General features: G+C 38.5%; 2 protein-coding genes across 2 annotated transcripts; both read right to left on the reverse strand.

Annotated features, from left to right (window-relative positions):
• On the reverse strand, nt 872-1,570 carry LOC107620931. The gene has a single exon (XM_016323015.1). It carries the CDS (start codon nt 1,568-1,570, stop codon nt 872-874), a length of 699 nt encoding a protein of 232 aa, XP_016178501.1.
• LOC107620930 lies at nt 7,305-8,087 on the reverse strand. Its single transcript, XM_016323014.1, has 2 exons — nt 7,902-8,087; nt 7,305-7,712 (listed from the first exon to the last, which is right to left on the reverse strand). The coding sequence occupies exons 1-2, from the start codon at nt 8,085-8,087 to the stop codon at nt 7,305-7,307; spliced, it is 594 nt and encodes a 197-aa protein (XP_016178500.1).

The following is a 17,849-nucleotide window of genomic DNA, read 5'->3' on the forward strand; positions in this document are numbered from 1 at the left end:
TGCCCCTTGGGTGGCGTTCAACGCCAGCTAGGGGTCTTCCCAAGGTGTTCTGCTCGTCCTCTTTCGATGTACTTGTCTCTGTTCTAAGTACTGTACATGATCACAGACATTAAAAAGCAAAGGAAACAACTATGAAAACAACTTAATATAACTCAAATAGAAATAAACTTCAGGAAAAACAGAAATACTCTAATCATGGTTGAGTTGCCTCCCAACAAGCGCTTCTTTACCGTCACTAGCTTGACGGAGAACTCCTTTATGAAGATGGATAGGGGCTCAGAACTTCGCCCCTTACGGTGAACTTCTTCCCTGTGCTCTCGTGAATGAGCTCCACATGTTCTAGAGACAGGATTCTGTTCACAGTGTGTGGAATGACTGGGTTATCCGTGAAGACAACTCTCATGCCAGGTGAGAGGCCTTCAGTAGGGATCTTCTTGTCCTTCCAACCCTTAGGTACCTTCTTCTTGGTGCCTGCCTTCTCAGTGCTTGATGAAGATTGCCCAACACCAAACTTAGAGTTGGTGTCTGGGGGCTCTGTATAGCTCTGCACACAGAGAGAAGGTTCGAACACTATGTGCTGTACGGTGGTACCTCTTTTGTCAGAGGGGGAGTTAGGTTTGGACATCTTGAATAAGATGCAATCCTCATGCAACTACAGAACTAACTCTCCCTTTTCCACATCAATTGTGGCTTTGGCAGTGGCTAGAAAAGACCTTCCAAGGATGATAGACTTGTCCTTGCCCTCTCCAGTGTCTAGGATTATAAAGTCCGTAGGGATGTAAAGATTTTCAACCTTCATTAAGACATCCTCTACCATGCCATATGCCCTTTTTAGGGTTCTGTCTGTCATTTCTAAGGAAATGTTGGCAACTTACACCTCTAGAATTCCCAACCTTCTCATTACAGAGAGAGGCATGAGGTTGATGCTTGATCCAAGATTACATAAATCCTTCTCAAAGGTTATTGTCCCTATGGTGCAGGAAATTAGGAAACTTTCGGGGTCTGGCTTCTTCTGAGGCAGCTTCTTCTGAACCAGGACACTGCACTCTTGGGTAAATACTGGAGGTTCCTCCTTCAATGCCTCTGTTTCACAAAATTTGGCATGCAGCTTCATGAGGGTTCCCAAGTACCGAGCAATTTTCTCTTCCCTAGTTTCCTCTTCCTCATCAGAAGAGAAGTATTCTTCAAACTCCATAATCTGTAATAGGGCATTCAAGGGGACTTCTATAGTCTCCTGATGAGCTCTAATTTCCCTTGGCTCTTCAATATGAGAGTCCTTAGTGGGTGTTGAACACCCATCCTCTTCTATTGTGGCGTTCAACGCCACAACTTGCTCCTCCTTGGGTGTTGAACGCCAGCAAGAATGCCCAGCTACTCCCTTGTTGGCATTCAACGCCAGAAGCTCCTTTTCAGATTCGGCATCAGCTTCTATAGTGAGAGCCTTGCACTCTTCTCTTAGGTTTACTTCAGTATTGCTTGGAAAAATGCTAGAGGATATCTCAGGGATCCTCTTGCTCAGTTGACCAATCTGTAACTCCAGATTCCTGATGGAAGACCTAGTCTCTGTCATAAAATTGTGAGTGGTCTTAGAGAGATCAAAGACTATGGTGGCTAAATCAGAGAGACTCTACTTAGAAGTCTCCATCTATTGCTGAGAAGGTAGGAATGGTTTGTTATTGAACCTATTCTGGTTTCTTCTACCTTGATTGTTGTTGAAGCCTTGCTAAGGCTTCTATTGATCCCTCCATGAAAAGTTGGGATGATTCCTCCATGATGAGTTGTAGGTGTTTCCATAAAGCTCATTATTGAGATTTCCTAAGGAATTTCCCATATAGTTAACCTCTTCCATCATGGGTTGATCTGGATTATAGGCTTCTCCTTCATAGGATGCCGCTTGAGTGCTGCCAGCTGCAGCTTGCAATCCAGTCAGATACTGAGAGATCATGTTGACCTGTTGGGTCAGGATCTTGTTCTGAGCTAATATGGCATTCAGAGTGTCTACTTCCGTGACTTCTCTCTTCTGAGTAGCTCCACTGTTTACAGGGATCCTCTCAGAAGTGTACATGAATTGGTTGTTTGCAACCATATCAATGAGTTCCTGTGCCTCTTCAGGCATTTTCTTCAAGTGGAGTGATCCACTAGCAGAGTGGTCCAATGCCATCTTGGACATCTCAGAAAGACCATCATAGAAGATATCTAGCATGGCCTAGTCTAAAATCATGTTAGGAGAGCACCTTCTGATCAGTTGCTTGTACCTCTCCCAAACTTCATAGAGGGATTCACCCTCTTTCTGTCTGAAGGTCTGAACTTCCACCCTAAGCTTGCTCAGCTTCTGAGGTGGAAAGAACTTGATCAATAATGCATTAACCACCTTCTCCCAACAGTCTAAGCTTTCCTTAGGTTGAGAATCCAGCCATAACCTAGCTCTGTCCCTTACAGCAAAGGGGAAAAGCATAATCTTGTAAATCTCTGGATCCACTCCATTAGTCTTGACAATATCACAGATCTGCAAGAAATTAAAGATGAATCTGTTGGGATCTTCCTATGAAACTGGTAGTTCTGTTGAACTAGAGTGACCAGTTGAGGCTTCAGCTCAAAGTTGTTTGCACCAATGGCAGGTATAGAAATGCTCCGTCCATAGAAGTCAGACGTGGGTGCAGTAAAGTCACCTAGGACCTTCCTTGCGTCTCCTCTATCATTGGGATTGGCTGCTATCTCTGTATTCTCAGCTTCTTGTTCAAAAATCTCTATGAGATTTCCTCTAGAGTGTTGTGCTCTAGCTTGTTGTAGCCGCCTCCTTAGAGTCCTCTCAGGTTCAGGTTCAAGATCAAAGAGAGGTTCTTTATCTCTGTTCCTGCTCATAAACAAGAAAAAGAAAACCAAGAAAGAGAAAGAATGGAAGTTTCTATGTTAGAATATAGAGAACTCCCTGTGAGATATTTGAAGAAGAAGAAGAATGAATGTGGAAGATGAGATGGAATTCGAAAATAGAGAGGGGGATTTCGAATTTTAAGAATAAAAAGGGAAACTAGAATTAAAATATTTTTATTTTTATTTTATTTATTTATTGATTTTCGAAAATAACAAGGGAATTAAAAGCTAAGACAACTAATTAACTAAAAATATTTGAAAATTAAATGTGATTTTAGAAGTAGTTTTCGAAAATAAAAGAAAGAAAAAGTCAAACAAAGATTTTGAAATTCAAATTTAAAAGAAAGTAAAGAATTGAAATTTAAAAGTTTTAAATTTAAAAAGAAGATAAGATAAGTAAGTTTTTAAAATTTAAAAAGAAAGATAAGATAAAGATTTAAAAAGATTAAGGAAGATAAGATTTAAAAATTTTGAAGATCAAATTTTAAAAGAGAGTAAAGATTTAAAAAGATAAGAATTTAAAAATAAAAAATTTTAAAAGAAGATAAGATAGGAAGGATTTAAAGTAAAAAGATATGATAAAGATTTGAAAAAGATTTGAAAATTAAAATTTAAACTTTACTAACAAGAAAACACCAAACTTAAAATTTTTAAATCAAGATAAGAAAAAATAACAAGATTTTCGAAAATTTAAACAAAGACAAAAGAAATTTTTTTTTGGATTTTTGAATTTTAAAGAAGAAGAAAAACAACTAAGAGATACCAAACTTAAAAATTTAAGATCAAATGACACTAATTTTCGAAAATTAAAGGAAAAACAACTAAAAGACAATCAAACAAGGAAAATTACCAAGAACAATTCGAATATCAAGAAGGGAAAATAAGAACACTTTTGAAAATTCAAAGAAAAAGATGAAAACAAAGAGGGACACTTATTTTTGAAAAATTGGAAAAGGAAAGACTCGAAAAAAAACACAAAACTTAAAAATTGACACAAGATTCAAACAAAAGATAAAGATTACTAAAGGAAAGAAAGGTTTTGAAAAGGTTTTTTTTTTTTAAAAAGAAAATAAGAAACACAAGTAAAAGAGCAAATAGACCGTAGAAAGTACCTAATCTAAGCAACAAAATAGTCCGGTAGTTTGTCAATCTCGAACAATCCCTGGCAACGGCGCCAAAAACTTGGTGCGCGAAATTTAACTCCGCACAACTGAACCGGCAAGTGCACCAGGCCGTCCAAGTAATACCTCAGGTGAGTGAGGGTCGAATCCCACGAGGATTGTCGGATTGAGCAAGCAATGGCTACCTTGTAAATCTTAGTCAGACGATTCGAAAAGATGGTTGTTTGTTGAAAGCATAAATGAATAGTAAAAGAAAAGAATACCAGACTGATGTAAAGAAAACAATGATAATGATTTAGTTAAGGCTTCGGAGATGCTTATTCTTTTCGGACTAACTTTTCTTACTGTCTACTTCAATAACGAATGATTCATTCAATGGCAGCCGTAAGTGATTAACTCATGTCCTCTCATCAAGTTAATCTCTTCTAAACCATAGCAATCCACCATATTCGAGTAACTCATGTCCTCTCATCAAGTTAACCCATGGCTTCTCACTATAGCCGAAGGTGAAGCTCTAAGCAATCCACTCACCTTCACGATCCTACTTAAAATGCCACAGACAAGGTAGGATCTTCCGGATCAGAGAATGATGCTTTTCTGACTCTAGCCTTAGCGCCACAGAAACCTCAGTAACCCATGGTCAACGGGGTTATATGTCATATATCCAAAGTTGTCCAGGTACTCTCTTGGACTCCGCAATGCATTCTCTAGCTTTAGTTCAATGCTATCCAGGTCAAGATTCACACGGAACCCATGTAGAACAAGGATGAATGTCACGGTTCACCCCCAATTCATTAAGATTGAAGAACGAGAACGCATAAGAGAATAGAATCAGATATATTGAAATAGAAACAATAATATTATTAATCCATGAGAATCAGCAGAGCTCCTAACCCTAATTTAGGAGGTTTAGTTGCTCATAGCTTACAGAAAAACAATGATGAATTCGAAAATAGGGTCGAAGAAGTCATTCCTAACATGGGTGATCTTCTCCTTTAAATACTAATATAATAACTAGAGATTACAGAAATAAGATAGACTGGACTCTTAGTGCGAAAATCCACTTCTTGGGCCCACTTGGTGAGTGTTTGGCCTGAGCTTGAGGTGAATCCACGTGTTGAGACTCCTCTTGGGGCGTTGGATGCCAGGCTTGCTCCTTTTGAGGCGTTGAAACGCTAGGCAGGGCGTCAGTAGGGCGTTCAACGGCCATTTTGGGCCATCATTTCCAAAGATAAGTATAGATTATTATATATTGCTGGAAAGTCCTGAAAGTTAGCTTTCCAACGCCATTGAGAGCGCATCAATTGGACCACTGTAGCTCTAGAAATGCTCGTTCGAATGCATGGAGGTCAGAATTTGACAACATCTGCAGCCCTTTCTCTGTCTCTGAATCAGACTTTTCCAAAGCTTGCTAGAATCACTCAAAAAACACCTAAAAACATAGGAAAAGCACCAAAACTCAAAGTAGCATCCAAAAAGTAATTTTTGCACTAAAACCTACTAAAACTTGATAAAACTTAACAAAACATAACCAAAAACATTAAGAAAATAGTACTAAAAAGTGTATAAAATATCCGCTCATCAAACGGCGCCAAAAAACTTAGTGCGGGACTTCGAGATTCCTAACAGCTTAACCGGCAAGTGCATCGGGTCATCCAAGCAATACCTTAGGTGAGTGAGGGTTGATCCCATGAGGATTGTTGGACTGAGCAAGCAATGGTTGTCAAGTTGGACTTAGTCAAGCAAATAAAAAAGTGGTTTGGTGAGTTGCAATTTGCATAAACAATAAATAAGCAAGTAAAGAAAATAGTAAACAGTTTGGTGTGAAAGCAGTGTGAGAAAACAGTTAAGGTTTCAGAGATGTTTATCTTTCTGGATTAAAATTTCTTACCAACTATTTTAACAATGAATGATTCATTCTATGGCAAACCATAAATTTCTAAACCCTAATCTCTTAGTGATTTAGCCTCCTCTAACCTTCATTAATTGCCACTCTCGTGGTCACTTAATTTTGATTAGAGGGTTATGTTCAGAAAACTAGTTTAACGCCACACTCTAATTATCCAAGACTAACAGGATTATATTATCACATATCCCAATCAGTTTATGTAATTAGCAGTTCAGGAGGAATTTGTTTTCAAGTTGTAGTTCAAGCGAGATAACTCTCTCGAGAATCACAAGAACTCATGTAGAAAAGGGTCATACCCTCGCTCCACCCAGTTCATAAGATTAAGAATGAAAACAATCCTTAGATTTGAATCAAAATATTAATTAAAATAGAAGAATATTAGTTCTAATCCATAGAAATAAACAGAGCTCGTAACCTTAACCAAGAGGTTTAGTTTCTCATACTTATAGGGAAAACTAGGGTTCTTCCAAAAGTGTGCCGTGTGAAAGAGAGAAGATCCCAATTACAAGAGATCTTTTCCCTTTTATACTAACCTAATTTGATTTGAAACTAAAATAAAATATTCAATTCTAAATCTAAAAGATTTTGTTTATAAATAAAAATAACTAAAATAAGATAAAAGATAACAATTAAAATCTAAATCCCACTAAAGATGCTCCCTTGGGTGAGTTTGACCTGAATTTGGGCGTTTTCCTGGTGTTTTTCTGGCGTTAAATGCTGGTAGGGGGTTTTGGCGCTAGTTCTGTCCTCTTTGGGCTTAGCGCCAGGTTTGGCAGTGATTCCAAAAAAAATATAGACTATTATATATTGTTGGAAAGTTCTGAAAGTTGACTTTCCAATGTCATTAGAACTGCATTAAATGGACCTTTGTAGTTTAAGTTATGCTCGTTGGAATGAAAGGAGGTCAGGGTTGACAACATCTACTTTCTTCCTTTATTTTTGAACAAAATTCTGCCAAATTCATCCGAATTTTACCTAAAATAAAAAAAAACACCAAAATAACTCAAAATAGCATCCAAAGAAGATTTTATACTAAAATATAATAAAACTTAATAAATTCTAACTAAAAACAACTAGAAAATAAAGGGGAAAAGGGTATAAGATGCTCACGCATCATTGCCTCTGTGGTTGCACAACTGGTTTGGCATCATCCTCAAGCAAGATCTTGTGCATACACTTGGTTGGACTAATCCTCTTTAAATCACTGATGGTCCACCCGAGAGATATTTTATGACTCTTGAGTAGCTGAAGTAGGCCTCCTCCTCATGTCTCATAGAGGAGCTAATAATCACTGGATAAGTATCTTGTTCTCCCAGGAAGGCATACTTCAAAGAGGGAGGCAAGGGCTTCGACTCAAGCTTCGGAGGCCCTTCCTCAGTGCTAGGCATGTGAGACTTCTCCTTCTAACATGGTGAATCATCAATCTCAAGTAAATCATTCTTAGAAAGAGAATCCAGAACATCATCAAGCTTTTCTGCTTTAATTGCCTCTTCAATCAGAGGGTCAATCATATCAACTCTCATACACCCTTTAGATTCATTAGGGTGTTGTAAGGCCTGGAGCACATTAAGGACAATTTCATCTTCGTTGATCCTTAAAGTCAATTCACCCTTTTGAACATTAATAAGGGCTCTTCCTGTGGCCAAAAAGGGTCTTCCAAGAATAATAGAGGCATTTTTGTCCTCTTCCATATCCAATATGATAAAATCAGCAGAAAAGATAAAAGGTCCTACTTTCACAAGTAAATTCTCAACAACTCCAAGAGGGTATTTATTAGAATGATCAGCAAGTTGAAGAGAAATACGAGTAGGCTTTACCTCATCAATTTAAAACTTTCTCATCAATGAAAGAGGCATGAGGTTGATGCTAGCTCCAAGATCACATAAAGCTCTTTGAATAGTGATATCTTCAATGGTACAAGGAATCAAAAAACTTCCCGGATCCTGCAATTTCTCTAGGATATTTTTTTGGATAATTACACTATACTCCTTAGTTAGTACCACTGTCTCACTTTCTTTCCAATCCCTCTTGTTACTCAACAACTCCTTCATAAACTTTGCATAAAGAGGCATTTGCTCAAGGGCCTCTGCAAAAGGGATGTTGATCTGAAGCTTCCTAAAGACTTCCAAAAATTTGGAAAATTGCTTGTCTTTGGATGCCTTCTGAAGTCTCTGAGGGTATGGCATCTTAGCTTATATTCAGGAGCCTTAGGCAATGTCAGATGTGTATCAAGAGTGACCAGAAAGGAGTTGTCAGGGTGTCTAGCTGGGATGTGTTCCACCTCTTTATTTTTCCCTTTCGGAGTTTTTTCTTCAACCGACTCCTCACAATCCTTAGCCTCTAATCCTGCTATTTTACCACTTCTCAATTGGACGGCCTTGCACTTTTCTCTTGGTTTGGGCATTGTATCACTACAAAGAGTATTAGGAGGTCTCTCAGGTGCTTGTTTTCTCTACTAACCCACTTGAATCTCCAGGTTTCTGAGTGAGGCTCTAGCTTCCTGCATAAAGCTGTGTTGATTCTTGGAGAGTTCCGCAACAATAGATGCCAAGTCAGGGACACTCTGAGGTTGAGAAGGTGCTTGATGTGGTGGAGAGCTTAAAATTGACGATTGTTGAAATAATTCTGATTGAAACCACTCTGAGAGCTTTTGTTAAAATTCGGTTGTTGCCTCTGAGGTTGCTCTCTCCACCCAAAGTTTGGGTGATTCCTCTACCCTTGATTAAAATTCTTGGAATATGGATCATTGTTGGGATTTCTGGAGGAATTTTCCATATAGTTAACCTTTTCAAGAACAAACTGGCTATAGTTGTAAGTCTCACCTTGAGGAAAGCTGCCACTCATATTATAAGAAGTATCTTGAGCATTAATGGCTGAGACTTGCATTCCACTCAAGTGTTGTGTAAGAGCATTGATTTGTTGAGACATAGCCTTATTTTTGGCAAGAATAGTATCTAAGGTATCTAATCAACTCCATAGCTTCATCAGAGGTCTTCATGTGAAGTGACCCTCCTGCAAAATTATCTAGAGACATTCTGGCGGTCTTAGAAACTCCATCATAGAATATCTGCAACTGTATCCAGTCTGAGAACATATCAGGAGGACACTTCCTGAGCATCAGCTTGTACCTTTTCCAAGCTTCATAGAGAGACTTATCCTCTCTCTGTCTGAAGGTCTGAACATTTGTCCTCAGCTTAGTCAACCTCTGAGGTGGAAAGAACTTGGTCAAAAACCTGTTGACCACCTTATCCCAAATATCCAAGCTCTCCTTAGGTTGAGTGTCAAGCCACTACTTATCTCTGTCCCGTACAGCAAATGGGAAGAGAAGTAGCTTGTAGACATCAGGATGAACTCTATTAGTCTTTACAGTGTCACAGATCTGCAGGAAATTAGAAATAAACAAGTTGGGATCTTCCTATGGGAGTTTATAAAACTAGCAATTTTGCTACACTAGAGATATCAACTGAGGCTTCAGATCAGAGTTGTTAACAGCAACAGGGGATACAACAATGCTATTCCCATAGAAATCCAGGCTAGGAGCAGTATAAGAGCCAAGTGTTCTCCTCGGTTGTTCAGGCATATTAGGAGGATTAACAATATTGGCATTAATCGCATTATTGTTATTGTTGACCTCCATAGTAGACTCTTTAGTTTTCTTCTGAGAGTTATCCCTGAGATTCTCAGCAGCCTTGTAAGCTCTAGCCTACTACAAACGCCTTCTTACAGTCCTCTCAATCTCAGGATCAAAGTCTAGAAGGGGTTCTTTGTCCATGTTTCTGCTCATAAACAGACAGAAAATAAAGAAAAATGAAAATCTCTATGCCCGAGTGCAGAGAATTCCCAGTGAGGTATCCCGTGTAATAGAAATAAAGTAAAATGAACTAAATGAATAATACTAACAATTCAAAAATATCACAGAGAACTAAACCACTAAAATCGAAAAATAATGAAAAGAAAAATGATCAGGAAAATAAAATAAAATTACTAAAGGGGGACACTAAACTTAATTTCATAAATTAAGAAAAAACTTTAACTAAAATAAAGCTTAAATTTTTGAAAATTTTGAAGAGCAAAACAAATAAAAATCAAAATCTAAAATTGCTTAATCTAAGCAATTAGACAACGGTTAGTTGTCAATCACAGTCAATCCCCGACAATGGCACCAAAAACTTGGTGCGGAATTAGAATACCACAACTGAACTGGCAAGTGCACTAGGTCATACCAAATAATACCTCAGGTGAGTGAGGGTCGATCCCACGAGGATTGATGGATTGAGTAACAATAGTCGAATGAATCACTTAGCCAGGCAAGAAGAAAGTGATGTTTTGGGGGTTCAAAAGCATTAAAACAGTACTTTAGGAAGTAAGAAAGAAAACAGTAGAATTGGTGTGAAATGTATGTGAGAAAACAGTTAAGGTTTCAGAGTTATTTATTCTTCCGGATTAAGTTTTCTTACCAACTATTTTAATCATGCAAGATTTATTTCATGGCAAACTATGATTGACTAAACTCTAATTCCTTAGTGATTTAGTCTCCTCTAACCTAAACAACCGCCAATTCATTGGTCACTTAATGTAAATTAGAAGGTTAGGTTCAATTTTAGTTTATTAGCCACAAAAACCCTAATTACCCAAATATAAGAGGATTATATGACACGTATCCTATTAAGTCCAAGTAATTAGCAGTTTAGGAGGAATTTACTTTCAAGCTAGTATTCAAGTGAGATAACTTTTCCAAGAATCATAAGACTGCATGTAGAACAAGGGTTGTTCTTCCGATATACACAGATAGGGGTGGCAAAACGGGTCGAGCCCGTCGGGCCGATCCGCTAAACCCGCTAAAAAAGGTGGGTCGGGCTAGGATTTGGAGCCCGCCAAATTAAAAACCCCTATACACAGATTCATAAGATGAAGAACAAAAGTAATCCTTAAAACTGAATCAATACATAAATTAAAATAGAATAGTAATATTCTTAATCCATAAAAATAAACAGAGCTCCTAACCTTAACCAAGGAGGTTTAATGGCTCATGATTCAGAGAGAAAACTAGTCAAAATGTGAAAATGCGTAAAGGTCCAGATCCCCTGAAGGGCTGAATCTTTTCCCTTTTATATCTAATCTAATTTGATTTGAAAATAAAATAAAATAATAAATTCTAAAGCTAAAAGATTTGTTTGTAAATAAAAATAACTAAAATAAAATAAAATAGAACAAATAAAAGCTAAATCCAACTAAAGATGATCTTTTGGTATAGCATGATCCGTGTTGCTGGCGCTAAACACCAACTTCGGCGTTTAACGCCCGAGGGGACAGAAACGCTCCTTCCAATTCTGCCTTGCTGGCGCTAAACGCCAAGCTTGGGGTTTAGCGCCCTAGTGGGCAGAGAGCTCCCTTGTGTTTCTGAGTTGCTAGCGCTAAACGCCCATGTCCGCATTTAGCGCCAACTTGGCAGCTTCTAAACTCTTCTCTTTTTTTGCATACGAACTTTGCCAAACCGATCCAAACTTCACCTAAAATAATTAAAATACCAAAAGAAACTCAAAGTAGCATCCAAAGAGGTTTCAAACACTAAAATTCAATTAAGAATCATTAAATTCTAACTTAAAATAAACAAAAAATAAAGGGATGATGAAATTATATGGATTAAAACCAAGGAGAAAGGAAGATGAAATTATGAGGCTGAGATATAAGGGGGGTTTAGTAAACATAGTGGGTATGGATTGTGAAGGTGAAGGCAGACAAAGAGCAGGCAGACTGGCTATACTTTGGGACAACTCAATAAAAATAAATATTAGATCTATGTTAATTAATCATGTGGATATAGAGGTAAAAACCAAAGATTCAAAGCAGATTTGGAGGGCAACCGAGTTCTACAGATGTCCAGAGAATGAAAATAAACAACTGAGTTAGGAGCTTTTAACTTCCTTAGGGCAGAATTCCAACCAACCGTGGATAGTATTTGGTGACTTCAACCAAATAATGGCACAAATGGAAAAATTAGATGGAAATCCAGTTACTTATTTCCAAGTGTAAGGCTTCTGAGATGCAGTTCAGACTAACAAATTATTAGACTTTGGGTTTGTAGAACACTCATTTACATGGACAAATGGCCAAGCTAGGGAAGACAATATTCAAGAAAGACTCGATAGAGATTTAGCAATTATAGAGTGGAAAGAAGAGTTCCTGAAGACAATGGTTCATCACTTGAAAGGATTCAAATCGGACCATAGCCCGATCCTAGTAGACTTACTAAGGGAAAAAAGGAAGAAGAAAAAGGCACTACATAATATTTTATTCGAAGAAAGTTGGCTTACAAATGAAGCATGCAAGATTGTGAGAGAGGCGTGGAGCAATGCAAACATCCCTGTTAAGAGCAAGGTGGTAGCTTGTGGTAGTATATTAAACAAATGGGGTGAAGAGAACTTTGGTGATATACCTAAAAGTATCAAAATCCTTCAAAATAAACTACAACACCTAAACACCCTCAAACAAGAAAAAGACACAATCAAAAAAATAAAAGAGACCGAATTAGATTTGGATGAAGCCCTAAAAATAGAGATTTTGTGGCTCAAAGATCAAGAGTTGAATGGCTGAAATATGGAGACAAAAACTCTAAATGCTTCCACCAAAAGGCACCCCAAAAGAGAAAGAGGAATCAGGTGAAAAGAATTAAAGATAATGCAGGGTAGTCCATGAAGATGAAGGGAAGATAGACGAGGTGATTATTAGCTACTTTGAAGAGTTATTTGCCTCAGATGGAGTAAAAGATGCCCAGCAAATAGTAGACATAGTCAAAGGCAGAATTGACGAGCAAAAGGAGTTCTGGATAGAAATTTTACAGAAGAAGAAGAAGTGGAACATGCATTCAAACAGATGTACCCGACAAAAGCTCTAGGGCCAGATGGCATGCCAGCTCTCTTTTACCAAAAAATGTGAAAAATTGTTGGTAAGGATGTAACAAATACTGTCTTTAATATTTTGGATAGTAATGATAATCCTTCCTCTATTAATACTACTCATAGTTGCATGATCTCTAAGGTTAAAAATCCAAATCACACTAGAGAATTTAGACCTATATCTTTGTATAATGTTGTTTTCAAGCTTGTTACAAACATTTTGGCAAACAAACTCACATAAATCCTACCGAAAATATTAAGAAAATTCCAAAGCGCTTTTGTACAAGATAGACTAATTATAAACAACGATTTGGTGGCCTTTGAGATCTTCCATTTTATGAAAAAAAAAAGACGACGGAAAAAAAGGGCTATGTGGGAATCAAGCTAGACATGGCGAATGCTTATGATAGAATTGTATGGACTTTCTTAAAGGAAGTTTTGGCAGCTATGGAATTCCCGAAAAAGTGGATTAGCATCATCTGAAAGTGCATTTCAACAACATTTTTGGTCCTCATTAATGGAACTCCAAGCAAAGCCTTCAAGCCAAGTCGCGGACTCAGACAAGGAGACCCACTCTCTCCTTATCTCTTCGTGTTAGTGTGCGAAAATCCTATTGGAATTATTAATCAAGACACAGAATAGCAAGATGATAAGAGAAATTGAGGTAGCAAGACAAACCCCAAAAGTCAACCACCTCTTTTTTGCAGATGATAGTATTCTATTCACAAGGGCATCTAATCAAAACATTCTGGCAGTGAAAGAGATTCTTATTCTATTCCAAAAAGCTTTAGGCCAAAGAATTGACCTATAGAAGTCGAAAATCTCATTCAGTCGAAACGTGTCAACTACCAGACAGATTCTAATCCAATATTGGTTAAGGATAAAGATAGTGAGTCAACACTCTAAGTACTTGGGTCTGCCCACTCTCGTGGGAAGATCCAAAAACGAGATTTTCGATTTCTTACAAGAAAGAGTTTGGAAAAAGTTCAAGGGATGGAAGGAGAAATGCCTTTCCAGGGTTGAGAAAGAAACACTGATCAAAGCGGTAGCACAGTCCATTCCAACATACATAATGGGATACTTTCAAATTCTCACTAGTTTATGTCACTACCTTGATCCAATGATTCAAAAATTCTACTGGAAAAGTCACTACCTTAATAATTTTTTGTGGGAATTAGAGTGGTGGTTAGGGATTCAATAGACAACATAATGATGGCGGCCACATGCAAGGAAAACTTCTCTCTCCAAAGTCATGAGGTTTTTTTTTTTGGACATTGCCTTGGGCCAAAGAAATGACCCAGGCAAACAACCAGAACCAGTATTCGCCCCACGACCCGACCCCCTTGGTGCCCGACCCTAATAGTTTGTAAGGTAATCTTTCTCGACTTCAATCCATCAGAGCTTTGCCATTGTCGCCGGAGGCTCCCTTAAAAGTCCAAATACTTGATGCATGACGAAGCTCCTGGTGAAGGTTCCGCCGTGAAGCTCCAGCAATTGTGTTCGTGTTTACCGCTCTGCAGCTCCCTTTTAGCCAAGTCTTTGTTCGTGTTCTCCCCAATCATGTTACCCAACCTGGCATTGGACGAGCTCACCTTCCCCAATTTGCAGCTAAAGCTCCTTACCAGTACCTTATCCCATCCCTGGTGGCATATTCCTCGGCTACCTCTTCGACATCTGCTGCATCATTATCATCAGTCACAACCTGCTTATGATTAAGGCCACATGGTACTCAATCATTTTTGAGGGAATTAAAACTTTCACTGAATCATATATAAAGAAGTGCTAGATCAGATGACACGGCGGCACAAGGTAATGCCATCACCAACAGGGATTTGACAAATTTCAATTCTTTCATCACTAGCAAGGTGCTTGTTGAGATCCATCACATAACCACGAGAGTTCTTCACAAATCCATCATTGGTGCATGAGGTGGCTGAGCCACAGATCCAAACCATAGGGTGTGCTCCGAGATGCAGAAATCAGGCTTAGTCACTCTCCAGAATGGCACGAGCCAAACTGCCCAGCAACAAAGAACATAACACAAACCCTACCTTGCTCCTCAATTCCATCAATGCAAAATCTCGAATCAGATATCCAACAAAAAAGAGTACTGCACAAGATCTACCAAGGAGAGAAGAGAAACAACAAACATGGCATTCCACCCTTTCCCGACAAGGAAGGTACCAAAATCCACATCCAAAATGCCTCCAAACTTTCAACCTGCAAGCATAGTAATTCCCTGACTGATTTAATTTATACACAGCCAGTCCAAAACAAATATGCATGCTCATGATTTGTTTGCCAATTGCAGTGATATGTAGTGCTCTTCTTTCAAAATGTTCATGATGATTTGCGACTTGCACCTGAGCCAATTCTGTCGAAGAGAACCATCAGCAGTAAGCTTGGCTACTTCATGCGCTAAGGCATTCCCTTCTCTAGGCACCCAGGTAAACCCATAATTTGAGATATTTCACGCTAATTCCAAAATGTCGTCCAAAATAACTTGAATTTCTGCAATTGAGGCTTTTGATTTTAAAGCTTGGATGAGTATCAAACTGTCAGATTCAAAGATAATTCTTTCCAGTTAAAAGTTTTTAGCTATTATTAGTGCTTCCCTAACTGTTAATGCTTCCGCAGCTAAAGGAGAGGAAGCCGCAATTTTAGAGTTTGAGGCTGTGAGGAGGTTTCCAACATGGTCTCTGAATACTGCTGTTGTTGCTCCTCCAGAGAACACTTTGAGAAACGTTGCATCAACATTGCACTTAATCAATCCTGGTGGAGGCGGTCTCCAGGTAACCCTTCTAACTGTCCTCGTGTCATGAATAGAACTGATAGCTGGTTCTTCTGCGAAATTTGCAAATTCTGTTTCCATTTGTTTAGCGTTGTTAATTACTAGTAAAGGACTAGGTTTGGACCTCTGATGCACTGCTTGATTTCTTGCTTTCCACACCTCCCATGCCAAAAAAACCTACTCTGCTGCTACACAGTTCATAATCAGTTCCTGTGCCCCCTTCATATTTTTAAAAAGATCCATTACCCATTTTCCAAAAGATGAGACTGTATGGGCCGTAGGACAGCACTGAATTTAGGCTCCAAACCACGCAGCCCTTGTCCAAGGGCAGAGCAGCAGCGCATGCTCAGTGGACTCTGGTTCCTGCAAACAAATAGGACAGATAGGAGTGTTAGAGATTTTTTTATTATAAAGATTTTGGAAGACCGGTAAAATGTTATGCGAGTCCCGCCATAGAAAGGTTCTGATCTTTTAAGGCACTCTTAATTTCCAAATGTCTCTCCATAAGTCCTTGAAGTCATCACTAGTTGATGGGCTATTGTTATTATCAAGATGCTGCTCTTTCCTGGTAGCATGATATCCCGTTTTGATAGTGTACTTTCCATCTGGTTTAAGAGGCCAACTAAGTTTGTCTTCTATGCCAATAACACTCACCGGGGTTCTAATGATCTTCCCAACAGCATCTCCATCAAAATATTTCCTTAACTCGCTTATATTCCACCCCTGTCCTTCACTAATTAGCTCCTTTACAAACGTGACATCATCATTTATAACAACAGGACTCTTCTTCATGTTTAATATCCAATTATCATCCAAGATTCTCACTTTTTTTCCATTCCCAATCAACCATCTCCCATTTCTCAAAAGAAAATCCTTACCATGCACAATACTTTTCCAGATCCAAGATGCTCCCTTTCTTGCCTTAGTTACTTTAAAATCCTCATTCGAAAAATAGACAGCCTTAAGCACCTGAACCCAGACCGCATTAAGGCATTCGAAAACTCTCCATGCTTGTTTTGCCAAGTGTGCTAAATTTTGACTATAAAAATCCTTAAAACCAATTCCTCCATCCCTTTTGCTAGCACAAATTTTATCCTAATTCCTCAAATGGATACCCCTATCCTTACCAGTAGAGGCCCACCAAAATTTAGCCACTTTCTGACAAAGGCGGTGACAAAAACCTTTAGGAAAGAGGACGACATTCATAGCATAGGCAGGTATCGCTTGAATAACCGATTTGATGAGAACCTCCCTCCCAGACTGAGAAAGAAGTTTTTCTTTCCAACCGCAAAGCTTATCAGACACTCGCTCCTCAATCCACCTCAGAGCTTTATTCTTAGATCTGCCCCACTGAGCCGGAAGACCAAGGTACTTACCTGGTTGATCCCAAACAGGCAACCCTAAGATCTCTTCTATTTCTACTCTATTCCTGATCGGAACCTGATTGCCGAACATAATCCCAAACTTGTCAACATTTATTCATTGTACCAAGGCTTCTGTATACATATTTAAAACAGTAATGAGCTGATAAACTTCCTCCTCACTATCATTCGAGAAGATAATGCAATCATCGGCAAAGAGGAGATGAGAAATGGCTAGAGCAGTGGGAGCAATTCTAACACCAGAGATTCTACCCTCGTCTTTAGCCTTGTCCATAAGAATAGTAAAAACTTCAGCTGCTATGATAAACAAGTATGGCGAAAGGGGGTCTCCCTGCCTTAGCCCCCTCTGCGGCACAAAACTTCTTGACAAAACACCATTGATTTTAATTTTATAAGAAACCTGCGATACACATATCATAATCAACTTAACCCAGTGCAGATTAAACCCAAAAGCTTTTAGAGTTGCTTCTAGGAATGACCATTCAACCCTGTCATAGGCTTTATTCATATCAATCTTAACGGCTAAATTCCTGGAAGCATGCTGCCCTTTTTTATTTAAAGCATGAAACATTTCCTGCACTATTACCATGTTATCCTGAATGAGACGTCCCCCACAAAAGCACTCTGGATAGGTGAAACAATCGCATCTATTATTCTTCTAAGCCTAATAACCAACACCTTAGAAATGATCTTATATATAAAGTTACAACAGCTAATCGGTCGAAGCTGATTAAAAGTTTCTGGGTAATTAGTCTTAGGAACCAAAACTATAATAGTATCTCCGATGCTACTTAGTAGGACCCCTTCCTGAAAGAAATGCTTAACAACTTCACAAACCTCTTTCTCAATAATTGCCCAATGCTTTTGGAAAAAAATGCC

This window comes from Arachis ipaensis, chromosome B10 (assembly GCF_000816755.2).
Source record: "Arachis ipaensis cultivar K30076 chromosome B10, Araip1.1, whole genome shotgun sequence".
NCBI classification, from domain to species: Eukaryota; Viridiplantae; Streptophyta; class Magnoliopsida; order Fabales; family Fabaceae; genus Arachis; species Arachis ipaensis.

Bases quoted from the DNA above. Each gene is read 5' to 3' on its own strand.
- LOC107620930 (XM_016323014.1), bottom strand. From the start codon at position 8,087: ATGCCATACCCTCAGAGACTTCAGAAGGCATCCAAAGACAAGCAATTT. The intron at 7,713-7,901 runs GTACTAACTAAG...GATGAGGTAAAG, and splicing joins GGAAAGAAAGTGAGACAGTG to CCTACTCGTATTTCTCTTCA.
- LOC107620931 (XM_016323015.1), bottom strand. From the start codon at position 1,570: ATGACAGAGACTAGGTCTTCCATCAGGAATCTGGAGTTACAGATTGGT.